Source organism: Chelon labrosus (genome assembly GCF_963514085.1).
Source record: "Chelon labrosus genome assembly, chromosome: 12".
NCBI lineage: Eukaryota > Metazoa > Chordata > Actinopteri > Mugiliformes > Mugilidae > Chelon > Chelon labrosus.
This window is the reverse complement of record NC_140345.1, coordinates 15,697,755-15,725,194: the sequence shown is the minus strand read 5'-3', so window position 1 is coordinate 15,725,194 and position 27,440 is coordinate 15,697,755. Positions and strand designations below refer to the sequence as shown.

Genomic DNA, 27,440 nt, shown 5'->3' with positions numbered 1-27,440 from the left:
CAGTCAGCATTTGCATAATTGCGGTGATCGGCAAGATGGTTGGCCAGTCTTGGTTAATGTCATTAAATCCTTACTTTTACTTAACAGAAAGATGTGGGATATAGCTGTGGTTTAGTGGATGTATGGATGATTTATTCTTCTCACTTAAATCACTGCTTGGTGGAGTCAGTGGCTAGATACTGAGGAGAAAGGTAGACAATGAAATGAATGGATAAGTCAGATAAGAACATACAAACACATAATGTATTAATGCATTGTATTGCTCTACCATTTGTGGTTGTGTGGGTCACTAATTAACAGTGTGTCCATTTAGCTGTTCATAGAGTATGAGCGTGGCTCGTTCTCTCTGAAGCTTCCCTCCACGGAGGAGGTGAATGAGGTGGTGGCTCACATAGGAAACTGTCTGCAGAGGATATGTCCTGGTCTACCACCTAGGTGAGTTGATCCTCTGCATGTGTAAATATACATGCTCGTTTTGTGGCTCTTGAATGATTTAATTTCACCACCCATGTTTACAGATTTGAATCCACCCTAACAACAAATCAAGTTGGTTTAAGATCATTTTTCATCTGTCCGTGGATAATTACATGTATTCCAATAATGTGAACAGGAAGTATGACTATGAATGCAATAATGAAGATGTTAAACCATAAACATTTGCAGACTTGTCTTGTGATCAGGAAAAAGTCTTTGTCTAGACCAAGTGTTTTTGAGTTGTAGCTGCATTTTCTATATTAGATATTATTTTCAGTTTTTCAGTTAAACTCAGTTTGATTCTGAATAGTTGGGGTATGCTGCAGCAGACAGCTACTTCCTGATTGCTTGCTTGGGGAATGTCAATTGAACAGTAAGTCTTTTGAAAAAGCGCAGCAGCTCAGTGGTGCTCGTTTTATCTTTTTAAAAGGAGCAGAGGGAGTGCTTTTTAAAAGACAGTATCCAGCTGGACGAATAAATGTTTTCATCCGTCTTTCTCTTATCAGTAAAGTTATGAAGAAGCTTTGCATGGAGCCTCCGGACAGGCTGATCTCTCTGCAGAATCTGTGGGAGAACAACAAGCCTGCTGAACCTGGACCCTGCGGTAGGAACCTGTGACTTTGCTAGTTACTGTGTGCTCCTACATTTTAGTGCTGCTCCACTGCTGCCACTGCTACATATATTTAATCCACATTCTACCTTTCACATGCATTTGTATTGCTGTCCCTCATTCTCTTTTATTGCCTCTCCGTGTAGGTGGGTTTTCTCAGATGTACAGATGTGTGTGTGACTGGCTGGGGCTGCCTTACAGAGAAGAGGTGCAGTGGGTAAGTAGTATTTACATTCCTTGGTGCAGTTGCGGCAACATTGACACATCTTGCCTTTACTGTGCTCACTGCTGTGGGCTGGAAAACATAAAGCCCAATGAAGTCTTTTGATAAATGGGATAACCACAACATGAATATATACTGTATGTCAACCTTTTCCCTCCCATCTTTGTTTCTTGAGATGTTTATTTTTCTCTAGCTTCTTCTTGTCCACAATAAATCTTTTGTAAATATTTCATCCTCTCTGTGCTCACTGAGTTCATTTTATTTTAATTTACTGTCTCCTGTCCAGGATGTAGACACCATCTATTTGACGCAAGACACTAGAGAACTCAACCTGCAGGACTTCAGCCATCTGGAGAACAGGTGAGTGTTAATATTACTAGAGCACGCGAGAATAGTATAAAAATGACCATGTGGCACAAAACCTAACAAAAGAAAGGCTAGGCGTAGGTGCTGCGTGATTTATTTATAATGTAAAAATGCTGAAGTCATCACCTGGTCTAAGGTGGTACTGAAAAAGAATAATATTTAATGGCAGCTCTGACCTTTTCCCTCCTCCATGTGTCCTCCTCAGGGATCTGGTGGCTATAATAGCAGTCCTGGAGTTTAACCAGTGGTTCACCAAGCTCTCTACCAAGGATTACAAACTGGTTTGTATACCCCTAAAATTTATGAGCTATATATGGTTATTTCAAAGACTGTAGTTTACTGTTGTTGGTCTCTGTGGTGGTATAGTGCAAAAACATTGAAGTCAAAGGTCAGGATTATCTTGCACAGGACACGTTCAGATGTTTTCACATTTTGTAATCCCTCTCTCTTTAATGAGAGTGCATTCAGTATTGCTGTATTAGAATAACTTTTCTAACGCCACTGTACAAAATTAGTCTGGAAGCCCGCCAGAACTTCCACCAGCCACAACATTTCTGTGGGGGAAAGTTGGTCTGGAGTTGCTGCATTGGGAACTGACAGCGACATATTCCTACACCTCATCTGGCTCTGATTGGTTGTAGGACTACCAATTGCATGCAGAGGTATTTTTTTCTCTGTATCCGCAGAAACAAGCCCCATAGTGAAATCATAATGACGTGTTACCAGACTCATTTTCTAATAAGAAGTGAGTCTATGCTCCCATACAGAAAAATCAAGGGAAAAAATATATTTACATATATGCAGCTGCATCCCAACTTATGTTTAAATAGATGGCTACAATATATTGAATACATATATAGTACAAGTATGTATATATGCAAGTATATGTTGAACCCTGCACTGTAACATATATGTGGATATCTTATATGAAAGTCTATGTGCTGAATATATTCACTGAATAGACTTATTTAAACAATTCGACCGTTATATGTGACGTCACGTACGTGCGTACGTGCTTCTTCAGCCCGCGCAAGCCGACGGTGCGTACGTGCTTCTTCAGCAGCAGCAAACACGAGCAGACTACAGTGCAAGAGAAAAGTCCGACATAACGGTAAGTTCCTTAAGTAATTAAGGCTTTATTTAACTATAGAAGTTAGGTTTTTGTTGTTTTTTTAAAAAAAAAAAAAACAGTTACAAAGTGCTTTACACACAAAAAAACATATACACCTATAACATTATATACATACACGTTGCTCGCTGTGAACGGGAAATGCGGAGAAAAGTTTTCAGCTTGTGAATTACTTCGATATTTCGACGTTGAAACGGATAAAGATTATTAAAAAAAATGTATCCCGTGGGACTGTTGGTAAATTGTTGGCGGAGAAATGTGGTAGCATGCAGCAGTTTTCTCAACCTGCTTGGCAAATATTCAACCCGTGGAACAACTTATGTTATTAAGTTTAGGCAGTTAAAGAGATATTTTTCGTCGCTAGACTGCTAACATTAGTGAATATTGAGGTGAAATGTGATTTTGTCAACCCGCTCAGCTGCACTGACCGCCATAACTTTATTCTTCTCTTTGAGTGCATCTCTTTGGTGAGTTACCTAATGTTTGCGACCTCATTGTAACATCGTCTTTTATTTTATGCACTGAATGTGTCGGCAGTTATTTTATGCATTTGAAACGTAAATGTGGATTGAACAGGCATTTGTCGGGTGTGTATATTGCCGGTGGGGTTGGGGGGGTGCGAGCTGGCGGCGGATGCAAGCTGGTAGGCTGGCACCAGCAGCGGAGATAACGTTTTAATTCCTGTCAGAATCGATTTGTGTGCGTTAAAAAACTGTTAAAAAAACTGTAAAAATGTTCGCCTGCTTTTCAGGTGCTTGAACTTGACTGTGGGGGAGAGGTGGGGGAGGGGAGGTGGGGTGGGGCGGGAAGAGGAGGGGTGGGGGAGGGGAGGGGCGGGAAGAGGAGGGGAGGGTAGAGCAGCAGCAGCAAAACGCACAACACCCACACAAGTGCACGTAGGCCTATGTAAATGCCATTAGTTAGTATTATTACTATTATTTTTTTTGTGATATAAAGATTTTTATTGGTCTATATTTTATTTTTATTTTTTCTCCTATTGACAAGTAAGGCCCTTATTCTGCCTCAGAGGTTAAGTGTAGTAGTTTGCCTATTAAGAATTCAGTAAAGCTTGTAACGTTAATGTAGCTGAGACAAGACATGCATTAGTTTAACATTTTAGTCACAATTCAGTGTTGCTCCTCACTTAACTGTTTAGCATGAAAATAAACTTTAGGGTGACCTGGATATTGTATTGTGGGAAACAGAAACAGCATATTTCTTTATCAGTAATATTCATTAACTAATTTGTGTAAATGCTTCCCAGATATAATACTTTAGTGAATATGATGCAATTTGTCTAACTTTTCAATCTTCTTTCTTTTAAAGCTGAATGGGAAAATTACCAGAAATCTTAGTCACTTTTAAACAGGATGCTAGCAGGCAAGATGCTAATGGTCTAAACTGATTCAATGTACTATGCTAGGCTGAAGTTAAAAGTTGTATCGTCAGACTCACAGAACGGCTGGATGAACGGGAAAAAGATAAATATCAATTGTTTTGCTCGAGGGGAGGTGGAAAATGAGCTTAATTCCAAAAATGGTGGAATATCCCTTTAAGATCAATTTCCAAAAGATGACTTTATATTCCTCTTTATTTCTTACCTGAAATGAATGGACATTCCTTATTGATTGTGCTTTTTTTTAGGAGGCAAGTCTAAGAGGGCAGAGGGGGAACAGAGGGAGTCCCTGGACCCTGAAAGGGCTAAGGCCATAATGGGTGAGTTCATTATATTTGTCTTATTTTACGGCTCTTCACAATGTAAGTAGAACGCTCCATTGACTTGAAGATTAGCAATGACTTAGCTACCGTTCCGTGGCTTCCGCTAACAAAATAGTTCGCCACACAGATAGAACTTGACTGTTTCAGATGTTGCTTGGCAACCTCTTACTAGCTGTCTTTCACTTTCAACGAAATGATATGAAAGACCTGAATTAGAAGCAAAAACACAGTTGCCATTGACAGCGGTCATTATTTTTTTCAGAGGTCCTCTATCAGAAAATAATGACCGGTAGAACTTTGGGAAATCCCATTCAAGTCAATGGAGCGTTCTACTTGCTTTGTGAAGGGCCGTATAATAAATAAAGTGTATGCATACGTTTAGACCCCCATGCTGAAGTTGACTAAAAAGAGGAATAAAAAATCATCTTTTGGGAATTGATCTGAGTGCCCTAATTAAAAAAAACATGAGGGAAAATGCAACCTTTAAAGACACCAGATTTCTTTGTGAGTGAATAATGTATCATATAAAATAAATGTTCTTCCTTAGAATACAGGGTGCATAAGTATAGACACCCATATGTTAAATTTCCATAGAGGCAGGCAGATTATTATTTTTAAAGGCCAGTTATTCCATGGATCCAGGATACTATGCATCCTGATAAAGTTCCCTTGGCGGCCCCAGCTGTGGCGCAACTAGTTTAATATGAAAAAACGGTGGAGTGTTCTTTTAAACACAGGGGTCTAAACAGAAGTCATTAATTCCCTTTGGCAGATATCAATTTAATGTTGATTTTCTTTTGACCAATATGTTTGTTCTGACTGAATATAGCACTGCCACGAGCCATTTTTCGTAAAAATGTTTAACACCTGAACAATGAAAACACCTTTTCTGGTACATGGTCTTACAACCTTTTGCCATGTGGCATTGTCATTTTCAGTCAGAAGAAACATTGGTCAAGGGGAAATCAATATTTCCAGGGGTATGAATCATTTTGTTTATTATTTGCATATAACAAGAGCTTTTAAGATATTTCTGCACTTGATGTACGCCTTTTTGACCTTATTATGTACTTGTTATACTTATACTTAGTACTTGTTATATTGGCAAATCCTGCAAATGAAAGTTTCTTGTTTTGTGGAAAATAAACTAAATTATCTTCCAAGATTTGTCAATACAAGAAGATTTTCACTTACACAAAGTCAAAATAAACTTAAAGTGTAAAAATGTCTTGTTATAAGCAAATAATATAATATAACAAGGCCATAATGGATGAGTTTATTTTATTCTATTTGCATGTCTTTCTCTCCAACTGGCTTTGTATTTCTCTCCAATTATTGTGATACACAACACATTAGCATCTGTGCTTGTCACTAATATTTTGCATGCTCTATTTTTATGTTTCCAGAGGCCACCCAGAAGAGATTCCAAGGGACTCAGGCTGGATTGTTGGGGCAGGCGATTAATGCCAAGCTCACAGAGCTCAGATTTCAAAATAGAAATAAAATTAATTAAAATTCAGTAAAACAAAGCAGAAGTGTTGTGTGTTTCTTCCTCTTTATATTGATATTATGGTTAATGTTAAGTAAACACAGTAATGAAATATCAATAAATGCTGAAAATAATAAACAATAGTAGAATATGAACTACATTTAAAGAATATATTAGAATATATGTGAGAAATATAGGTCTGACATATATCGGTCATGTGACCAATTGTCATCAGGCGTCACGTGACCATGCTTCTTAGTGCGATATATTTAAATATATGTACTTATATGTAGGAAATATAAGAAAGTGGCCAATTTCGAATATGTACTTATAGGTTGACATATATTGATACATATATTTACATATATGTAGTTAACATATATGTATTTAACATAGATGTAAATATATGTATTTAACATAGATGTCCTTATACTGGAATATATGCAAGCTGCATATATGTGAATATGTTATTTTTCTGTATGGGCTAGGCTAAGATAAAACAGTGTGTGGCCAGATTTAATTAAGTAGAAGTAGTGTAGAAAGTCTGTCTTTTTCTTTCTATTCCTTTCGCTTGTATTACTTCGGAAAAATCTGTTTTCACTTAGTAAAGAGTTGTTGCCAAATTATATTGGCCATTACGCTAGTGATTCTCCATTTAGGTTGATAATCAGTCTGTCAGTCTAAAGCAATGCTGGCTAACTTAAACAATACACTATGACGCTCTGCTTTTTAATTAATGCTGTCAGCATGTTAGCATGTTAGCGCTGGGCTTGCGCTCGGTAACAGTGCTAACATGCTAATTTTTAAAAAGATGTGTTCACTGTTTCAGTTTAGGTTGTTAGCATGGTGGTGTTTGACAGTTAGCATCAGATGAAGCTGATAACAATTATTATTTTTGTAAGTATTTAGCTGTAAAACAAAGTTAAACAAAAATATAATTGAGCATAACTGCCAGCCTGACATTGCTGTCATGGAGCTATGTCGTTAGCACAGCTAAAGATTGCATTGAAAGTTGAATTTTCGTGCAATAAAACTATAATCCCTAGGCGAGTATCTGATCATTAACAGACCCTAGTTATGTGGTTTCATTTGAGCGCCACCCAGGATACGTGGTGTGTATTTAAAGGCCAGCATTTATTTACAGTTTTATGAAGACTGGTCTAGTTTAGATGAAGCTTCCTTGGTCTGTTTATTATAAGTCTAAACTGTCTAGATTATTTTAGGTGACATATATTTGAGGTATTTTCTTCTCTGTCTGAACCTACTGTAGTTCAGGCATCTTTACTTTTGGCTAACCACCAAATAGCTGTATGAATCTGCCCGTGCAGAATATTTGCCCCTTTTGTTTCCTCCATCTCCCCCTCCTGTCTGTTGACTGAGGATCAGTCCAATGTTCTGGTGTGATAAGACTCCTAATCCGAACGAGACAAAGGGGCTCAATGTCTCAGGCTGTTGCCCCCCTGCAGCACTCCATTACCAACTCTGCGTCTCAAGGCTTCGCTCGGTCTCGCCAATTACCGCACGCAGCTTCCTCAGTCCAAACAATTATCTCACGCCTCCGTCACAGACAATTCCTTTTGTAGTGAACTTTTAAAATTCAGCCCGTCACCGTGCCATGTGCAAAATTTGGGCATAAATGTTCACTCGGGCACATGCGCTGTCAAACGTGTGTCCTTTCCGTTCTAGATTAGTTTGTGTTAGACCCTAAGGCGTGTGTGTTACAATTGTATATTTCAATGTTTTTTGCTTGAGTGTTTTAGTTATAGGTTTGTTATGTGTTATTGTATAACCCTGCCCAGTCTCCTGAGTGTGCATGTTTGTACTGTGATAATGGAGAAGCTGGAGAAACGGGGGCTGCAAGGATGTGATCTAGAGCAGGATTTTGATTTGTTTCTGAATCCCGTGCCAATGGAAACAATAGCAAATAAGAGAGGAACAGAGAGTGAAAGGGAGAAAGTGGTGACCTGTAAACAGAGCAGGGAGACAGAAACATGAAGGTCAGCGGAGGGCTCTGTGGACGGAGTGAAAGGGAGACATGCCAGATTAAAAAGGAAACGAGTCAGAAGGTCAGGAAAGAGAAATCAGATTCAAACAATTAAGCCAAAGAGTGAAGATAGACAGGAAAGGAAAAAAACATTTCAGTCCCGGGAAACAACATGGAAGTAAACCAGCTGACACACAAAAGTTCAACTTAAGTTCAACACGGCCCATCAACCTGAACTACTGTATCTGTGATGGTGAAAAAAATAGTGTTAGTACAGGAATATCTGCAAGGAAACACCTTGTGAGTCGTGGAGAAGAAAGGAAAAGCCGCAAGCCTTAAATTGTAGTTTAACCAATAGATAAGGATTCTGCCAGCCTGGATAGTATAACACACACACACACGCACACACACACACAGAGCAGGCTTTCCCAGCAAGGGATTGTGTGTCTCGTCCTCGGTTCAGTCAGGCTGTTTGTCTTGTACTCTAATCAAGATGCTTAGCCAAAAATGAGAAAGGAGTAGGAGAAGAGGAGAGGACAGCAGTGATAAGAGGACTAGCCCTCTCATTACCTCATGATCGCACAGAGTGCACAGAGCCTGTGTGAGTGTGTGCCTGTGTGAGTGTGTGCTTGCGTGAGTGTGTGTGTGGGTGTGTGGGTGTGTGTGTGGGTGTGTGGGTGGGTGGGTGGGTGGGTGGGTGGGTGTGTGTGTGTGTGTGTGTGTGTGTGTGTGTGTGTGTGCATGCATGCTTACGTGCGTGACCGATATTTCAGCAGAATCCAGGGTCAGAGCAGCTCAGCATGACAAGGCTGTTATTTAATAAATGGTAAATGGTACAATGCACATGGTGACAGCGTCACTGCGCTGCCCCCACCGTGTTATTGTGACTGCTGTGGAAAATACAGACTTCTTTGTATGACCCTCTGCTCCGCTCCGACTCCTTTCTCTCCTCTTTTTCTCCATTTCATCCCTCACTGCCCTCATATCTCCTTTTTCCGTATCATGCGTCATCCCTCGCTGCCCTCAATCCTCCTTGCTGCTCTTCTTTCAGACTCATACATTCGTTTTTTTTTTTTCAGAGTAAACATGTGAACAACAGTCCCTTTCTTCTTCTGCGTTTCGTTGTCTCTTTCCCGCTACCCCTCTCTCCTTTACTCCCCCCCAGCTCCACTGTAGATATCAGTGTTGGACAATGCTGCTACTGTTCTAGCCTCACTGTGTCTGCTGGCTAACAGAAACAGTATTACAGCAGTAATGTCGAATAATATCAACATAAATGGTCCGGTTGAGTTCTGTTATCACAATGGAAACTGTGTAATTTGTGTGGTGTATACATACAGTACTGTACATGTGTGTGACGCAGCACACAGTGAACTGGGTCATTGAACATCTAGGTAGGCCGCAGTCGTTCATCTGTTGAATTTTTAATTTTGTCTAAATATGAGCGTGTCTGCTCCTCTCCGGCTGCGTCTCCTGTGGAGTTCAGACCAAGGAAGCGAGACAACTTTCTCCCTCTCGAGTGTCCAAAGTCGACGCTCCCCAGTCTCTTCATGTCACGCATTAATGGGCTTCACTTTCAGAATTCACTGGTGTGCTGCTTTTTATGCTGAACACAGCTTTAATTAGCGTAAACGAACAGCTTTCTGGAGTCATTTTGCCTGGAAACACAACCCGCAAGTAGATTTCAGTGAAAAGTTTGTTACAAGCCTCGGAGCATGTTCAGTTAATTAGTATAGTTGATGTGCTTTTGATTAAAAATCATGAACAAAAGCAGTTTAATTGATCAGTGAGATCAGACCTGCTGTGACTCATATTCACGTGTATTTCTCATGTTTCTCATCACTTGTGTGAGAAAGTAATGAGTGGTTCTAAATCAAAAACTGCTATGTATTTACATTGGACATCAATATAATGTTTAAATGACACTACAGGCGAGAAGGAAGTTATCTGACACGTGCGTATCTTCAGTCTGCAGATGTGTGCGAACAGATCCTCCGGGTGGTGTCTCGATCCAGTCGACTAGAAGAGTTGGTTCTGGACAACGCGGGACTCAAAACGTGAGAAAATACACATTTTTAAAAGACTACTTCAGATGTCACATCCAATTAATTCGTAGTGAGGACAACTACTCAGAAGCAGCGCTTTTCCAACTCTGAGAACAGCAAAGTGTAATCATCAGAGTAATCTTAGCCTGAGCTAGGAAGCTATTTAAGTAATAATTAGAATGTGAAAGCTTTATTTATTGCTCTGAGGCATCACTATTTTAAGCAGAAAGGCTGTGTTGACTTTGAAAGAGTAGGATGTGTCTAAAATAAGACACACATTGTAAGATGCCCTTAATATATGGAAGTGCAACACTAAATCACTAAATGTCCTTTTATAATAATGATAATAAGGTGGCAGATTTGTGATTTGGTGTCATTTCGATTTACATAACATTGCACTTAGCCGTAATAAAACTCATTTTAAAGCAGAATATTTTGTATCAAAGAAAGAGAAAATTGTTTAATGTGTTTGCAATGAAGGCGATTTTATATAATAAGCTAAACTTTTGACTTTAAAACCAATGTAAAGGTGACAAAGAAATGTCATGCACATACTGTACTAACAGCTGATGACTGGATTCCTACGTTTGTCAGCTCTGTAAAAGAAATGGTTCCATATCACATTTCTAGTTTTGTTATTTAATTGCGTGCTGACATGGTGGCTTTTAATGCTATTTCTATATATTCAGCTATTTGGAAAGATTTGAACGCTATCATGTCAGCCCTAATGAACTGAAGTGTTTCAGTACAGTTCTGATTTATGGCAAGTAAAAAGACCTTTATGTTGCTCAGGAATTTAAATGGGCTGTATATGTGAAATACACTGCTCAGGAATACGTATTTAATACACCCTTTCACAACCTGCAGTGATTTTGCCCAGAAGCTAGCTGCTGCACTGTCCCACAACCCCAGCTCAGGACTCACCACCATTAATCTTGCCAACAACCCACTGGAGGACAGAGGTATGATGTCTGCTCTGATGTATTTTTCTCTGATCTGTTGTTCTCTCTGCTGTGCTCTGTTCACAACAGATGTGTTCTACCTCAGCACTACCGTCCTACTTTCTTCACAGCTTGAAAGTAAATAAGATGAAGATGCAGTATAGTAGAATATGTTGCACCTTCTCTTATATCTCATATTTTCAGTAGATATGTAAATATGCTTCCCTTCGCCTTGGAACAGTAACCATGACCACACCTGTTGGTGTATTGTGTCGCATTTATATAGTTTGAAAATACAGACAGTTTAAGTTCCCTTGTTGCGCTGCAGCAAGCGCATCAGTTTTAATATTTCATCACCTCTATCCTAAGGCCTCTCAGTCTATCCAGGACACATGAATTAAAGATGCATTCCACCAAATATTCAGGCAGTCGCATGTAAACGTGCAACAGATTTCTGGGGCTCTACAGTCTCTGGTTTATTTGTTATCATGTAAAATTCACCACAAGGATCTGTTAAATGTTGTCTGTCTCTCAAGGTTGCGTTCATTTAGATGGAATTAACATCTTTAGTCTGATTTAAAGTTAGTGTGACTGCTCACAGACCATACGTTTCCTTCTCTTAAGATGCATCATGCCAGCAGCACTGGTGTTATTTGAGAACTGCCTACATTATTGACAGTTTAGGCATTTTTTTAATTGTAAGGAAGTGTATATGAGGCAAAATACAGCAGGTTAAAATTAAGTCAGTATTTTATTGAAGCGGCAATATAGAGGTTAGGCACTGACATACAAGGTGGACAGTTTGATGCTTTGTATTTAAAATAAAAAAGTCCTTATAGTGCTGCTGACTGTGAATTAAACAAGGTATGACTTCACCATGAACTAGAATTGACAAGGAGAAAATAATTGTCTTGTTTTCTCTCTCTTGCTGCAGGTGTTTCCTCTCTGGGTGCTCAGTTTGCCAAACTCCGTATGGGGCTCAAGCATTTAAACTTTTCCAAAACCTCAATGTCACCCAAAGGTATGTGCTGCCCTCCGTTGTTCAGGCAAGTGATTTAGCGAACAAGTGGAACTGTTTTGTAATGAATCTAATGGGTTGATTTGAAATATGAAAAGCAGATAATAGATAATGTCTCGTATTAAGGTTGCGTTTTAATTCACATGCTCCCCTACGAGCAGATGCAATTCATATTTTCCTCTAATTTGATCACACCTACCGCTGAGATGCTAATGAGACTTAATTATTGCACCATTAACAATGAGAGGGAGAGAAAGCTGGTAATGTGTGTGAATACAATCTGTAAACAGCAAGCATGTTTTCATTTGCATAAATGCTGCTGTCTATGACCTCTTTCCCTTAATTAGTGGAGTGATACGTTTTTGACATGATGGAAAAGTCCTCTTGGGATTTTTTATAAAATGCAAAGAGACTGTTCTAAAAAACAAACAAAGAAAACTGAATGCGTTGGTTGTAAGCAGTTACTTGCAGGTTAAATTACTTTTTGGTTCTCGTCCAAAGTAAACTCTCCAGCACTAGGCATAGTCTGCAGGGGCTCACTGTGAACATGCTCTACTCTCAATCAATAAAGAGCTATCATATTCCACCGTGTCGGGTTAGTAAGGGCTTGTGCTGCTTAAACTGAGCCCTGCTTGTCTCACTAAAGGCCCAATCCATAATCCTCCAATGCACAGAGGAGAATCAGAGGATTGAGGACATTATTTTCTGTTTTTTAATACCAGTTAAGTTTTAGCTTGCAATTCAGTGATTCATTTTCCTGTTCTGCTTGTCTTCTTTATTTGGTTATCACGTTTTTTGTTTTTTTTCCTTGTCATCTGTCTAGTTTGATCACGAGTCAGTTGACAGTCATGCCTTGATTTACCATCAGACTCAGAGAGGACCACAGGGCAGAAGTGACAGTTCAGTGTCTTGGCCATGTGACAGATGTGACATAGGCCAGTGGTTGTACACTCAGTATGTCGATATCAGGCATGCATACTGTGCTGTACAAACCTATGCATGTAAAGACATGCGTAGGTTTTCTTTTTCAACCATTACTGACTATTGAAAGCATCACAGCAAGCAGGAATCTATGTGATGTATATTTATTGATGTAAAAAGGGAGAAGGTTTCATACTCAACATAGCGTGACACTGGCAGAGGCGTAGTATTACATGTACAAAGCTCTCTATGCTTTCACTTTACATTCTGATCCTGTCCTTTCCTGTCTTCACCCGCTTCTCATTTCCTCTTCCATTTCCTTCAATATGCTGTCAAAACATCAAGATTTGTGAGTTTTGATAATGCTGACCCTGCGTGTGTGTGCTGTAGGGGTGAATAGCCTTTGCCAGTCACTGAGTGCCAACCCATCCATCCCCAGCAGCCTCGTCCATCTGGACCTCTCAGGGAATATGCTCCGAGGAGACGACATGCAGGTACATACAGTACACTGTTCTGTAGTTGTAGTCGGAAAGACTACATATTGTGTTAATTCTATTTATTTATTTATTTATTTATTCAGATTGAAAAACATTCAAACAGATTATTGGCTGCAGAGGATTCATTTATATCCGTCACAAATCAGCAACATATATATTGCTTGGAGGTGCACACACTCACAGTTTCACTATGTTGGAGCTGCTATGAGTAACATAGCTTATCTAACTTTTTGGTTTAATAAAGTCAGCTAGTCAATAGCCCCTAGCATTAGCTGGCTTAACTAGCTAGTCAATAGCCCCTAGCATTAGCTGGCCTACCTAAGCTAGCTAATCAGTAGCCTCTAGCATTGGCTTGTTTGACTAAGCTGACTAGTCAATAACCTCTAGCATTAGCTGGCTGAACTGAGCAAGCTAGTCAATATCACCTAGCATTAGCTGGCTTAACTAAGCTAGCTAGTCAACCAAGCCTGCTCCCAGTATAGGCCTACCACATTTGTAGAACTAGTGTTATATTTAATGTGCTATTTTTGTATTTATTTAATGTTTACTTTTCCTTATCTTGTGCACTGACATTAACTATTTGCTGCTGTAACACCGCAAATTTCCATTGGGATCCATTTTGGGATCAAGATTCAAGATTCAAGATTACTTTGTCAGTTTCTCAATACGTTCACAACATACAGAAATTATACTTGTTCGACTGACTGTAATGATAGTTTAAGATTGGACGGATAGACAACAGATGGGTGACTGTGTTTTTATGCTTTGTTTCCAGCATTTCTACCACTTCCTTGGTCAACCCAACAGCCTGGCAACCCTTGATCTCTCCAACACTGACTGCTCACTGGACCAGGTAAGTCAGTCAGACTGGTATGACCTCAAGGATGTAACTGGGTAAAGAGCTGAATGTCTTATTCGTTATAATATAATTAGTTAATGTAATATTATTGTAAACAAACAACATAAAATTAGATTTGTACCTCAGTGTACAGCGTTGTAAGATGAAGTATTGGCCATTAATATCTGTGTAGCGGGCTGTGTAATCCAATTTCGTAAACCCTCTTAATCTGTGTTGCCGTCAACTGCCCGCAAAGTGCTTTGAATACTGTATGTGATGTATTGACGTGGGTCTGAGAGCTAAATACAGCTTATTGATTAGTTTGACTTGTAGCCAGCTGTCACCCTGTCACTGAGGATATTGATCTTCTACATCATATTATGTCTCTCACATACAACTAGTTATAAATACAATTACACATTTCTATCCAGACAGCCAGGTTGCAAACTGCAATAAAGTATTATATTATTACACGTGTTAATATTATAAACAAAAACAATCTATATTTTAAGTCTATTTCAGAGTAAAGATTAAAAATGAATAGAAACCCACAACCAGTCGTTACATCAGTTCAAATGTTACGGTGACATATTATGTGTGTTCCAGGTTTGCTCAGCTCTGTTGCGAGGCTCAGCCCAGCACCTCTCTGTTCTCAACGTGTCAAAGAGTGTCTTCCCTCACAGGTAAAAACAGTGTGTCTAACTCACAGGAACCTGGACAGGATGGTTTGCAGCTGTAGCTTGTCTCTTACTGGGTGTGTCAGTCAAGAGGCCATCTGTGTCATTTTCCACATACTAGAAGTACTGCGCATGCTACAGTTGAAGACAAGCGGTCTGTACAAAATAAGAACAGATGTTGGAGGTACAGTAATAACTGGTTGAACGGAAACCAAATCATAGATGTAGTTAGAGTAGTTCATCCAACATGTCCTCAGTGGAAGATGTGTTTTGACCTGGTAGAGTCTCTCTTATTGCATCCACTTTCCTTATACACCTACTCACTGAGGCTTATCTGAGATTTTCCACTCTCTTTTAATATACTACTGTCTACATCAGAGGTCCTTTTTGCTAAAACAAAAAAAATCTGTCTGCATGTTGGTGTGTGACACCTGCTGGTGACCAAGTGTCTTCACATTACCATTCAGCGTTTTTGTGTGGATGCTGATCGCGTGTGTAACAGATGGGTAAGGGGAGGGGTTTTGTTCCCATCATTATCTCCCTTTCCATTGTGTCTCTGGGGAGCTGAGGACTTCATCAAGGCAGTAGGAGAGCGGAGGGGATTGGAGAGGGAAGATCAGACGAGTTAGGTGATAAAGGAGGAGGAGAGTTCAGAGGAGAGGGCATGAGTATAGCAGATGTGGTGGGATAAAAAAAAAAAAGACAGCAAGTGGAAAGTAATGAAGAGGTGAGCAACTGAGAGCCGACAGAAGTGTTTGAGGGCTACAGTAAATAAGGGACTTTGAATAATTCATACTGTTTTGTGATTTTGTAATAATATATAAAACATAAAGTTCATGGCCTTTCAAAAGATGACTTGGCAGAATGTTAAAGTATTGTACCCTTGAATCTCAGGTGTCCTTCATCACTGAGCTTTTTGATGGGATTGTATATATTTAACTGAAATCATGTCATAATTTGAAACTCTGTTGTATTTGAAAGCTAAAAAGCCTCCAACGGTGTCTTCAAACCTCCAAAAATGTGTTGTGAAGTCACTTCTGAAAGAATGGTACAATACGAGTGAAAATATGCCTCCACCTGAGCTTCAAAGTCAAGTTTCAAGTGTCAAGGAATTTCAAGTGTCACCCCTTACAGGGTTTCAAACCTGCAAAACAAGCTATTTCACCAGAAGACTGACAAATTTGAATACATGTTGAAGAATAAATGTAAAGAAGGAGCTGTGAAGACAGAAAATATGAAATAATGTTTGCAGAGGTTTTAAGAGTTTAAAAATACGCAAGTCTTCAAAACTCTGTTGAGACTTGCAAAACCTTTTTAATTCACATAGATTCAACCTTTCAAAACTTTTTTCATGCACTTGTTAATCCCAAAGGATCATCTCAAAAGAGCTTTAAAAGTTGCTGAAAAGGTTGGTGACATTATCTCTTTCTGTTTCTGCAGGAAAGGCAAAGAGGTGCCTCCCTCGTTCAAACATTTCTTCAGCAGTGCCATATCTCTCAGCTCCATCAACGTGTCAGGAACCAAGCTGCCGCCAGAGGCCCTCAAGTGAGTCGGCGTTTCATTCACATATAATGTGTCTGAGGAGCAGCTACTTCTCAGACATTTTTCTAATTCTTTCTTTGATTCTTCAGCTATTTTTAATTGTGAATTTGTGTTTTTACCTTGATGTAACGTTCCTGCTACAGAGCGCTCCTGCTCGGCCTGGCCAGTAACCCCAGTCTGAAGGATGTGTCTCTAGACCTCAGCTGCTGTGAGGTGAGACGCACAGTGATACAGTGAACTCAAAGTCTAGATCAAAATATTTCTGGTTGTGTGGTGCGGTGGGAGCAGTGCAAGAAGGGATCTGGTAACGTTCCTCACCACTTTCAAAATGAATACCAGACGATGTGGATATTTACGAAAATCTTAATGTGACGAGTTAAAACCCCTAACATGAATTAATTAAAATTGTCAGCAACTACAGAGGCATCAATACAACAGAAAGTAGATTCAGAACATTGCTGATATTAAAAATGGAGCAAACCACTGAATTTAGGGGGGGCATCGGTTTTGTTTCTATGACTGTACTCTTTCTCATTCTTCCTATTCCTATCATTCGCATTAGTGTAAGTGCCCTTGTCGGCTTAAGTTTGGTGAATGTGTTTTTTTATTTTTTTATTAGTTTGGAGGTAATACTCCTCCAATGCAATCAGCTTTTTAGGATGCACTCCAAAACCATTTGACAGGCCGGTGACACCACTAAGAGGCTGCTTAATGGAATACTTGGCAGACCGCAGGCAAGGGTGAAGTAGAGGAAGGGTGAGAGAGAAGGGTGAGGTGTGTGGGTGAGTTAATTGTTTCATTGCAACACTCACCCACACACCCACGCACGCACACATATATGCACCACCAGCCCCCACGTTTCAACAGATAAAGACAGCTTGCTGCAGTGATCGCTAAAGATAACTCATGAATACAAATTACACAGGAAATCCAATTCCAGATTCCCATTGAAATCTTCCCAAACTGGCGCTTCGGGGAAATGATGTGATCCGTCCCTTTTGGAAGCCTTAATGAACCGTTAGGTGGAGGCGGCCAGAAACTCTTTTCTGAGCGGGCTCACAGAAAATAAAGACTTTCTTTGGCTCCCCGTTGAGTGTGCTTTTGTGCACAAATGTGTCTTTGATGAGTGTGTGTTTGAATAGAAGTATGATCATTACGCATCTGCATGTTTTGTTTTGGTTAATTGTTGGCTTGGCTTTGACACGCTGTTCTCTCCCCCTAATGCTTCTCTAAGCTTGGCCATTGTGTAAGTACCCGCATGCTCGCTCTTAATAATTAACATCTCATTCTTCCTTATGTTTATTTGCACGTCTGTTTTGGCAGATACTTTTATTTTCCTGCGGATCATATTCTCCGCGGGGTCCTTTTTATTTCTCCATCAACATTTCCCATAAATAGAAAAGCTGCAATTGCTCCGATCAGTGCAATTGCTTTTATGTAATTTGTCATTTTTCTTTTACCACATTAATCATTTATAGTTGTCAGCACTTAGAATGAGTGCATGTTTCCCTGGAAGAATCTTACACAGAAATTTTCGAATTAAATATTAAACCTTCACTTGTTTATATGTGTTTAAACTGTAGAGATAGATGGAGCACACGTACGTCATCACTGTGACAATTTATGTTTCTTAAAGTGCAGAAAACCAGCTTATTCTATCAGGAAATAAAAGTATGACAATTAATTTCTTTCCAGCTGCGGTCTGGAGGCTCTCAGATCCTTGAAGGTTGTATCGCTGAGATCCCAAACATCTCCAGCCTAGATATCTCTGATAATGGTGAGATGGCAGGACCAGTGCTTTTTATTTACTAAACTAAAATCCAACGAAACTCAGCAATCAAACATCGGGAAGTGTCAGTCAATCTTCTCTTCTTCCAGGCCTGGACTCGGAGCTGTCCACTCTGCTCGTTTGGTTAGCCAAGAACCGGTCCATCAGACACCTGTCTCTGGGCAAGAACTTCAACAACATCAAATCCAAGTAAGAGCACAGGGTAGGAGGAGATGGTGCTGAGCTGTTGTGTATGTTATGAGTCTGGGGGTGACATCTATGTGTGGGTTTGAATTGCATTTGGTCATAGAACTTGATTTGTGGTGTTGCAAGGCTGAAGAAATCCCACGAGTACAGACAAACAACAGTATTACTCACAGACGTTTGACTTTCTTGGATTCTTATCCTGTCCCAAGTGTTCAAAATGTCCGATTCCAAAACAAACCAGAGAAAGAAAGATATCATTTTCATTATGTATATACATGTCTATTTACTCTAGTATCTTTTCCTGTGTTTCTTCTTCTTAACCTAGAAACCTCGCTCCAGTGCTGGACAGCCTGGTTCACATGATTCAAGAGGAGGAGTCGGTGAGTTTTTAATTTCTTCCTCTGTGCTTCTGTTGTAAGTACTTTCGTAACAGGCATGGGACATTTTCCAAACATATGTCCAAATGTTGAAATCCTGTTTCTGAAAGCTTCCAACCAGCCGAAGCAAATCACCAGATCTCCTCCAGCTGCTCCACAGCTGAGCTCTGACCTCTCCGGTGTAGCGCTGAATGACGCTGATCAATAAAGCATGGAAATGACTTATAGCCCAAGCTTGTAAACTGACATGTCCTGTGACTTTTCCTCATCTTACCGATGATCACCATCTCTACTGAGAGAATCGCCCGCAGTTGATAGCTTAGCCTCTGCACTCCTTCCTTGTCCCTCAATCCATCTCCCCCGTTTTCTCTCTCTCTCTCCATCATGGGAGCTGTAACAAATTTTGCTCTGCTGCCCGCCCTTCTTTCTCTCCCACAGCGTTGCGTGTGCTAGATTGATGATCCTATTGAGCTGCTCTGTGCTAGACCGGTCTCTTGGCGCTTGTAGTCGGTGTGAGAATATGGTTTATGTGTGCTGGTTATCTGGCTGTGCAGGTGGACTCTGACATATAAAGAAAGGACGTAGAAACTTAATGGATGGATAGCAAAAAAGAGACAGGAAGGGGCTCAGGGATGTCCAGTTGGGATGGACAGAAAGGAATAAACAAACTGAGGTGGGGAAGGAAGGTGGTATCTTGGTACCAGAGCTGACAGACAATTTAACAAAGTTCAAATTTCATTCAGCAGTACATCCTTTCCTCAGTTGCTATGACATGTAGACAGAGAAAACACTCTTCACATACACTGTGAGAAGCAGCTCCTCATGCAGTTGTTCAGTCAGAAGTTGGATGTCTAACAAATAGGTCTGTGTCATTGGTGAGAGGAAAACCTTTACAGCACGTCTGGAAACTCTCATGTTTGTAGCATACAAAGTATTTTTTCTCCAAGATGCTTAATTATTCTTCACAACCAAATATCCAGCAACTAAGTAATGGAATAAAATAAATTTATTAACCTGATTTATTCCTCATACAGGTGTGTAGAAAGCCAAATGCTACCCCAAAATACAACCCCAGTGACAGTAATGCTAACGAATGCTAACGTGTTTGAGAAAGAATAATAATCAATATAGTCCCAGAGTGGCGCTGTAGTGGATTATAATACACTGCAGAATATTTCATTTTTGTCGCAATTCATCATTTTTCATGGATAGACATTAACAAGTTCATTTGCATGTTTTAGGTCCTAGTTTCTCATTTTCTTCTATGTACACATAATTATTTTGTAATTTCAGTGATTAATAAAGCCTCAGGATATGATTTATTTTTTTTCAGCACTGCTGAAGGATTTGGAATTAGTTTTGTCTACATTTATAGCTACACCCAGATGTTAATGATGCGTCATTTTCACGCTCATAATTGAGATCTTGTATCTCCTTCAAATCACTGGAGGACCAGTTGGCTGCCGTGACTACACATGCATTTCACTGAGATGTTTAACTTCTGCTCAGCGCTGCACAGAAGCTCATGTAGGCTGTAAATTATTCTCTGTGCATCCGCAGACAAGACATTAACAAGTCATTTTCTGCCTTTATGACCACGCTGACACTCGTATTTTCACACACACACACACACACACACACACATCATCTCATTTTACAGTCGCTGCCCCAGAAATTATCCCATGAATATCTTTTTTTCCCCCCTCTGCAAAAATAAAAGCTTAATGTGAAATATCAGAAGATAAATGTTTACTTTGGTGTTTCCAGTTTTAATAAACATCCCATGTAATAACTGGTATATTTGCATAATGTTGCTTTGGATTTTATGCATAATCCTGGTGATGACTGATCTATTTTGCTTCTATAACATGCTTTCTTGTTATTTGTCATTTATACATAATACATCATTCCAACATATAATTGCCCTAATGTATGGGATCAACTGGGAAAGTTTCATAGTGTTATTAGTGTTATCTAAGTTTCATGGTGATTTTTATTAGTCAAAAATTTTTGCCCTACTCAAGTGCCTTTCATTACAAAAACATTTTGGACACAAAACAAGAATCCGCACATGGTGAATTATTTCAGGGACTCTTTGCCAGGAAAATAAGCTGCCAAAAGGAATATTAACAGTCTCTTTACAGAATAAACAAAAGCTCTAGTTAAAGTTAATGAGCCTGCCTGTGATGGCAAAATTGAACAAAACTGTAAGGCAGTCAGCTTTCACTACAGTCAGTGATGAAATGAACCACCTCTTTGTTCTCGTAGTATAACCCCACTCTCAACACCTTTTCCCTTTCAACCTTCCCCTTCCCCTTCCCCAGCCCCTCACGTCTCTGTCTCTAGCAGACTCCAGGCTCAAGAGTGATCTGACCATCGTCCTCAACGCCCTCGGCAGCAACTCCTCGCTCACCAGGCTCGACATCAGCGGGAACGCCATGGGCGACATGGGAGCCAAGATGCTGGCCAAGGCGCTTCAGATCAACTCCAAACTCAGGTGAGCGTTGAGGCCATAGACTGTGTCACACGACATGTCATCTGAAGTTCTCTTAGGAAGACATTTTCATGTTACCCTTGTGTGTTTTACTAAATTGTCAGCATCCTGAAGAATTGCTGTTGACTAAAATGTGAATAAACACTCAGATCTGCTTACAAAATCCAAAGTACTGTAAACCGTTTACTCTATGATGACATATGGGGTATGCAGTTTGTGCTAAATATGGTGATAAATTACAGTCTTCCTGATAACAGATTAAAATAACAATAATGCACTATATGAATACATGTGTCTTTTTTATGGAACAACAAGTTAATGCCATTCTTCCTTTTTGCTCGTCAGTGGATAGCAAATAAAATACTGTAAATCCTGTGTGTGGGTTAATTACTTCCTGAGCTTGTGTCTCACTGTGGTCTTGCCTTGTGCAGGACTGTGATCTGGGATAGGAACAACACCAGCCCTCAGGGTCTGCAGGATGTCGCAGCCGCTCTGGAGAAGTAAGTAGCGCCAGCCGTGCATGTACAGATAAGCACATATTGATCACTGCAAACCCACGAATGCGGCGGTGCACTTTATTCTAACAGCACACAGGCTCTGGTGTGCTGTGAAAATTGCTCAGCTGTTAGGTTATCTGTTGCTTTCTGCTGAGCAGGAAGAAACCTCGAGGTGTGTTTTGACAGGAAGAGGATGGGAGGAAGGAAGGCACAGAGGGGAGAGAGTGACAAACACAGGGAATACAACAAAGACACGACAGCATTTGAACAAAAATTGCTGAGGAGGGGAAAGGAAGAAAGAGCATAACAGATTAGGAGACGAGTCGAGACTAAACAAATCTGATTTTTGTCTACAGTACCTTCTGTCTGAGGACTGTGTGTAAGTGTGACGCGACGTCATCTGGGTCACATCTGCACTCCCACCTCTCTCCCCTCTCTCATCTTCTCCTCCTGTTTATTATACTCTCCCAGTGGCGCACCTTCCCATTTCCCCTCTGAGTCTCTGTGTTACATTATTGAAAGAACAATTTCTGTTTTTTTTCTTGCTCCTGATCTTCGTTCTGCTCAGCGGTGCAGCATTGTGTGTTTTTGTTTCGCAATTGAATGTACAATTGAACCTTTTCGGTTGAGACATGAAGCGGGAGAGCAGAGACATTCATCCAACTGTCAAGTTGTCATCGGGAAAAGGAGTTCTATTTTCCTGCCTTGGTGCTTTGCTGTGCGCATGAAGCTGGGCGTATCTGAATAACGATGAATCGTTTCGTCTTTGTGGTTGAAAACTATCAATGTCTGACTGCCTCTCATGTCAAATCTGTATATCTCTGTGCTTCTACTTTCTGTTCTACTTCATACAAAGTACATTCTTCCGATTTTCTCTGCCTTTCCCGTCACCTCCTACATCATAAAGTGAATATAAATACTCTTCTTTGTGTCTTCAAATGCACCACTTAATAACGTATATTTCTCTATGTTATACCCACATTGATTTCCCTTCCTGTGTGTGTCAATTAGGAACTTCACCATTCGTTTCATGCCCATCCCCATCATCGATGCCTCCCAGGCTTTAAAGGCAAGCCCGGAGAAAACAGAGGATGCCTTGCTAAAGGTAGATTGAGTACTCCTGTTGATGCTAAAAAAAAAAAGAAATACTAAATGCAACAAGATCAGGAAAACAGATTTATTTGTTATTGTGACATTAGCTTCATGTTTTCTCCTTTCAGATTGAGAATTATTTGTACAGAAATCACGAAACCAGAAAATACCTACAGGAACAGGCTTATCGGCTTCAGCAGGGCATCGTGACCACAACCACACAGCAGGTTTGTACACAAATGTAGACAAATACACACTTCATATGTATCGTAATCTTTTTTTTATTTTAGACCAAAACTAATGGAAAGGTTCACTAGTTATTACAGCTATTTCTATGTTGGATGGGTTTGCATCCAGTATGACACACAAAGGGGGTCAAGATAAAAATAGCTTCCAGTTGTTGTTAAATGTTACATTTATGTTGACTCTGTATGAATATAACATCAAATCTTCTAGTAATTGTGTCCCATTGACGCTAAATTGAGTCTGGAGACCTATCTGCTGATCCTTCAACATGTCCCGTGACTCATCCAAACCTTCATGACTTGTGGTTTTTGCCTTCCAGATGATCGACAGGATTTGTGTGAAGGTGCAGGACCACCTGAACTCTCTGAGGAATTCGGAGACAGACGCCATCTTGGAGGACGTCAAGTCGGCAGAGAACCTCATCAAAGACGCCAGGAACTCTAAAACGGTAAGGACACGCACATCAGAACTGTGTTTTAGGTTAATATCATTAATTTAGTGATGTAGCATTCTCTATGTTTAAACTGTTTTACTACTACAGGCATATACATCAGGTTATTTAGTTGAAGTTACGTAATTTGATTAGATTTAGTGTTTATATGTTGTTGTTTGTGTGTAACTGTTTCCTTGTTTTCCGCTCTGCTGCGCGCTTCCAGCTGCTCCCCAACCTCTACCACCTCGGATCAGCGTCCAGAGAGGAGGTGAACAGTTCGTCAGTGGGTCCAATCCAGGAGAAACTGGAGTCCATGGCTGGGGAGGTGACTTCTGTCATGGACCAACAACTGCAGGTAGGGTTAGGACCTTTCTAGATAAGTGTTGTTAAATGTTTTATTTTCCACCAGAGTTCTCAGATTGAATTTTTGACAAGCCATGGAACAGATATGTTGTTCATTTAGAGTAGGGTTTTCCAATCTTTGTGTTCTTCTATTTATTTGCTTTTTTTAGGGCTTTTTGAAAAAATAATAATGGAAAACTGGCATATTTTGATTAATTGGTGTTATCTGGGGAAATTTCCCGGAGAAAGCAGTGATCACCAGACAAAAATAAATATATCTGAAGGTTCAGATTCCTCAGATCACTGTCAGCCAGCAGCATAAAAGGACGTAATCATCTTTTCTCCCAGACTCTGTTGGAGTCCATGGTGAATGCAGCAGAGTCACTGTGTCCCCATGTGATGAAGAGGAGCAATCTTCGTCCAGAGCTGATGAAGACCAGCTCAGCCAAGATGGTTGTACCTAAAAGCTTTGTCACCAAAACCCTCCTGGAGCAGTCCGGGGTGGATATCATCAACAAGATCAGGTGTGGGGTCTGGGGTCTACATATTGTCGCGTTACCAATGTTGGAAACAATGTTAACAATGACTCTGAATATCCTATCTCTCTTTCTATCTCTGCCTGTCAGCGAGGTGAAACTGAGTCTAGCGTCCTTCCTGTCTGATCGGATCGTTGACGAGATATTAGAGGCTCTTTCCACGTCACAGCTCACACTGGTAAGATCAGAATCCACAGAGCTCTCAGCTACCTTCATTGATGGACAAGTGACATCAAATTGACTTGTTTTAGTCACTTCTGTCAGCTCTTCCCATCAATCCATCTCTCCTTCATTTCCTCTCTTGACCCCTCAGGCAGATCATCTGGTACGTCGCGGTCGCCCCTTGCTACAGCAGGACTCGGTGGATCTGGACGTCCCGGAGGAGAAGATTCCTAAACGTGCATCAACAGAGATACTGGAGGCTGAGAGGCTTGAGGACCTGGAAACATGCATGGTAGGTTTTGATGGGCAACAAGACTGTTGAGACTAAACAGCAGGCAGTAATGAATGTGGGTTTGAAAAAGCATTTTAATGATTCATAAGCTGGGTTTCTTGTTTTGTCTCTTGTGACTGGACTTACTGTAAAATGAAGCAGTTGAATTATGATCTGTTTATTCTGTCTTGCCAAAGTTAAAAGCTACAATGATTCATTTAGCTTTATTGCACAAAAATATGCAATTGCACCAGGTTTAATAATACCCTCTACTGAATACAATAAACCTTGACAACTGTCCAAATTTACCAAAAACAGTTAACAAGACGGGTGTCTTTCTACCTGATGTGGAAGATGGAAACCAAGGGAGGATGAAACTTATAGAAAATACACAGATGTTTATCACATGAATCAGTTCAAGTGCATTCATATTTCTTGAGATGATGGATGATTCATTTTAGCTTGAAACGTTATGCGGTGTCTTTTTTAGCTTGTGGATAATTGGCTAATGTAACAGCAGATCCATGCAGGCAAGTGTAAAGTGTAAAAGCAGAATTCTGTCTTCTGTGTCTCCCTCTGGTCTCTTAGTAGTCCTACCCACTCTTCCCTTTTTTAATCTTCTATCCCTCCCCTCCGCCCCCTTTTCTCCTTCATACTGTAGCTGCATGGCTGTCTCTGTCATTTCTCTCTTCCTGTCTCGAGTTGCCCTTACCGTGTGCTGTCTTCCTTTCTCTTCAATCGTTTCCTTTGTTCCCTCTTCTCTTTCCTACCTTTGCTCCATGGAGACTCTGTGCTGCACCACTGTAAGTAGTTCTGGACGGTCCCTCCATGTTCTCCTTTCTGTCCACTCTTCCCTTTTACGTCCCTCTTCACTCTGCTTGCCTGTTGTACAGCCGTCTGTAGCTTTTTCTACAACTTGCTTCCTTTGGAAAGTAGCATAGAGATTTTTTAAAACACTGCACTGCTCCTCTTCATTAATTGCACCGTCTGTCGTCACCAATATTAATGTGGACCTGGATCACAACTGCGCTGTGGTTACTACTGTATCTGTCAATGTATGAATACACTACTATTAGAATTAGAACGGATGTTATGCTTATAAAGGAATAGGCACCTGTCACTTTACAATGAAGGAAAAACATTTCATGAATTCACCAGTGTTTCTTTAACCCTCTAGAATAGCCCTCAATCCTTAATGCTTTTGTTTATGTGACATTTTTGAGCTTCACATTTCAAACAGCCCAGGTTGTGGTGAGGAAAAAAAAATAATCTCACTTAATGTTTGATTTTTCAAAAATACAGATTGTTCTTTTGTTCTGAGGAATATTCCTTGTTTTTATTTTGTTTATGCACACACGGGTGGCTTATCACACCTTCATTGTTTCTTTACAATTATCTTCTCTTCCCTTCAGATGACTCCCAAATCCAAAAGGAAAAGCATCCATAGCAGAATGCTGCGGCCGGTGTCTCGTGCCTTTGGTGAGTGGTTCATTATAATTTTATTGGATATTGAGCTCTATTAGAAGGAAATCGTATGTTACCTCTCTGCTCTTGCTTTCTATTGCTTTGAGAGGATGCTTACCATCTTGTGTGATAACAAACCTACAGAGATGGAGTTTGACCTGGACAAGGCCCTGGAGGACGTCCCCGTCCACATGGAGGACGCTTCAGCTTCGTCTCAGACTCCATCCACTCCATCTTTGGTCCTGCTCAAACTGGACCGATGTCCGTCAGGAGGGATGGTAGAGCTGCCATCTGAAGAAGAAAAGAAGCTGCAGCACTTCACCAAACTACGACCCCGGAGGAACAAGAAGAAAAATTCCAGCAAAGTACCTGTGAGTAAAACTTAGCACTTGGATTTTTAAAAGTTGTGTACTTACATTTACTTGCAAGATACAACCAAACAGAAAAGATTTATACAGTCGTAGTCCAGTCATGAAATATGAGGGGCATTAGATCTGCTGTATGTCCAGAAAAGGTATCAGACTTTCAGCTTTTTTTTTTTTTTTTTTTCAGCAAATCAACAGCACATCATCTCAAGACGGGGAACAGAACGGCCTCATGGGAAGGGTGGATGAGGGTGTAGATGAGTTCTTCTCGAAAAAAGTCACCAAGATGGAGTCCAAGTAAGGCTTATGTTCGTTTCCTCCAAAAAATCCCCGTCTTACTGTTATTTATTATAAAATAAAAATGTATGTTGTGTTCTTATTACTGTTTCTGTTATTGTACGGTTTTTATTAGTCTTCTGATGTCCTTCTTTCTGTCCCTTGTCTCGTCTCTTCTTAGACGTTCTCTGAAGAATTCAGAATCCCAGGATGGCGAGAAAAAGAAGAGTAAAGGAGGATTTCTTAATCTCATCAAACGATCCTCCAAATCTGACAAGTCAGACAAATCAGACAAGTCAGAGAAAAACCAGGCAGCTCCAACATCCTCGGGTGCATCCTCAGCGTCTGTAGCCGCCTCGCCAGCATCCACCATCCCTGAGGAGCCCTCCTCTCCAAAGGTGGCACTTAAGAGCCCCGCACCTGAGCCAAAGTCAAGG

At 40.3% G+C, this 27,440-nt stretch overlaps 1 protein-coding gene and 1 long non-coding RNA gene across 2 annotated transcripts in view; both read left to right on the top strand.

Annotated features, from left to right (window-relative positions):
• The window catches only part of LOC311497186 (F-actin-uncapping protein LRRC16A-like), a gene marked incomplete at its 5' end in the record, with an annotated part of 67,767 nt that overhangs the window by 33,095 nt on the left and 7,232 nt on the right, over nucleotides 1-27,440 (top strand). Inside the window, 30 exons of the mRNA XM_084557374.1 lie at nucleotides 314-435; nucleotides 981-1,078; nucleotides 1,231-1,301; nucleotides 1,594-1,667; nucleotides 1,879-1,954; nucleotides 9,963-10,051; nucleotides 10,907-11,001; nucleotides 11,915-12,001; nucleotides 13,310-13,413; nucleotides 14,192-14,269; nucleotides 14,861-14,937; nucleotides 16,372-16,476; nucleotides 16,617-16,686; nucleotides 18,169-18,250; nucleotides 18,352-18,451; nucleotides 18,774-18,828; nucleotides 21,150-21,322; nucleotides 21,751-21,819; nucleotides 22,828-22,921; nucleotides 23,037-23,135; nucleotides 23,474-23,602; nucleotides 23,811-23,942; nucleotides 24,278-24,453; nucleotides 24,556-24,643; nucleotides 24,779-24,919; nucleotides 25,684-25,701; nucleotides 26,311-26,377; nucleotides 26,507-26,733; nucleotides 26,915-27,024; nucleotides 27,185-27,439. Of these exons, the coding sequence (XP_084413500.1) occupies nucleotides 314-435; nucleotides 981-1,078; nucleotides 1,231-1,301; nucleotides 1,594-1,667; nucleotides 1,879-1,954; nucleotides 9,963-10,051; nucleotides 10,907-11,001; nucleotides 11,915-12,001; nucleotides 13,310-13,413; nucleotides 14,192-14,269; nucleotides 14,861-14,937; nucleotides 16,372-16,476; nucleotides 16,617-16,686; nucleotides 18,169-18,250; nucleotides 18,352-18,451; nucleotides 18,774-18,828; nucleotides 21,150-21,322; nucleotides 21,751-21,819; nucleotides 22,828-22,921; nucleotides 23,037-23,135; nucleotides 23,474-23,602; nucleotides 23,811-23,942; nucleotides 24,278-24,453; nucleotides 24,556-24,643; nucleotides 24,779-24,919; nucleotides 25,684-25,701; nucleotides 26,311-26,377; nucleotides 26,507-26,733; nucleotides 26,915-27,024; nucleotides 27,185-27,439 (3,161 nt within the window). The remainder of the gene's footprint in view (nucleotides 1-313; nucleotides 436-980; nucleotides 1,079-1,230; nucleotides 1,302-1,593; nucleotides 1,668-1,878; nucleotides 1,955-9,962; nucleotides 10,052-10,906; nucleotides 11,002-11,914; nucleotides 12,002-13,309; nucleotides 13,414-14,191; nucleotides 14,270-14,860; nucleotides 14,938-16,371; nucleotides 16,477-16,616; nucleotides 16,687-18,168; nucleotides 18,251-18,351; nucleotides 18,452-18,773; nucleotides 18,829-21,149; nucleotides 21,323-21,750; nucleotides 21,820-22,827; nucleotides 22,922-23,036; nucleotides 23,136-23,473; nucleotides 23,603-23,810; nucleotides 23,943-24,277; nucleotides 24,454-24,555; nucleotides 24,644-24,778; nucleotides 24,920-25,683; nucleotides 25,702-26,310; nucleotides 26,378-26,506; nucleotides 26,734-26,914; nucleotides 27,025-27,184; nucleotide 27,440) is intronic.
• Nucleotides 2,549-6,034, top strand: LOC311497187. Its single transcript, XR_014699377.1, has 3 exons — nucleotides 2,549-2,784; nucleotides 4,447-4,518; nucleotides 5,928-6,034. It is a non-coding gene; the product is annotated as an uncharacterized lncRNA (long non-coding RNA).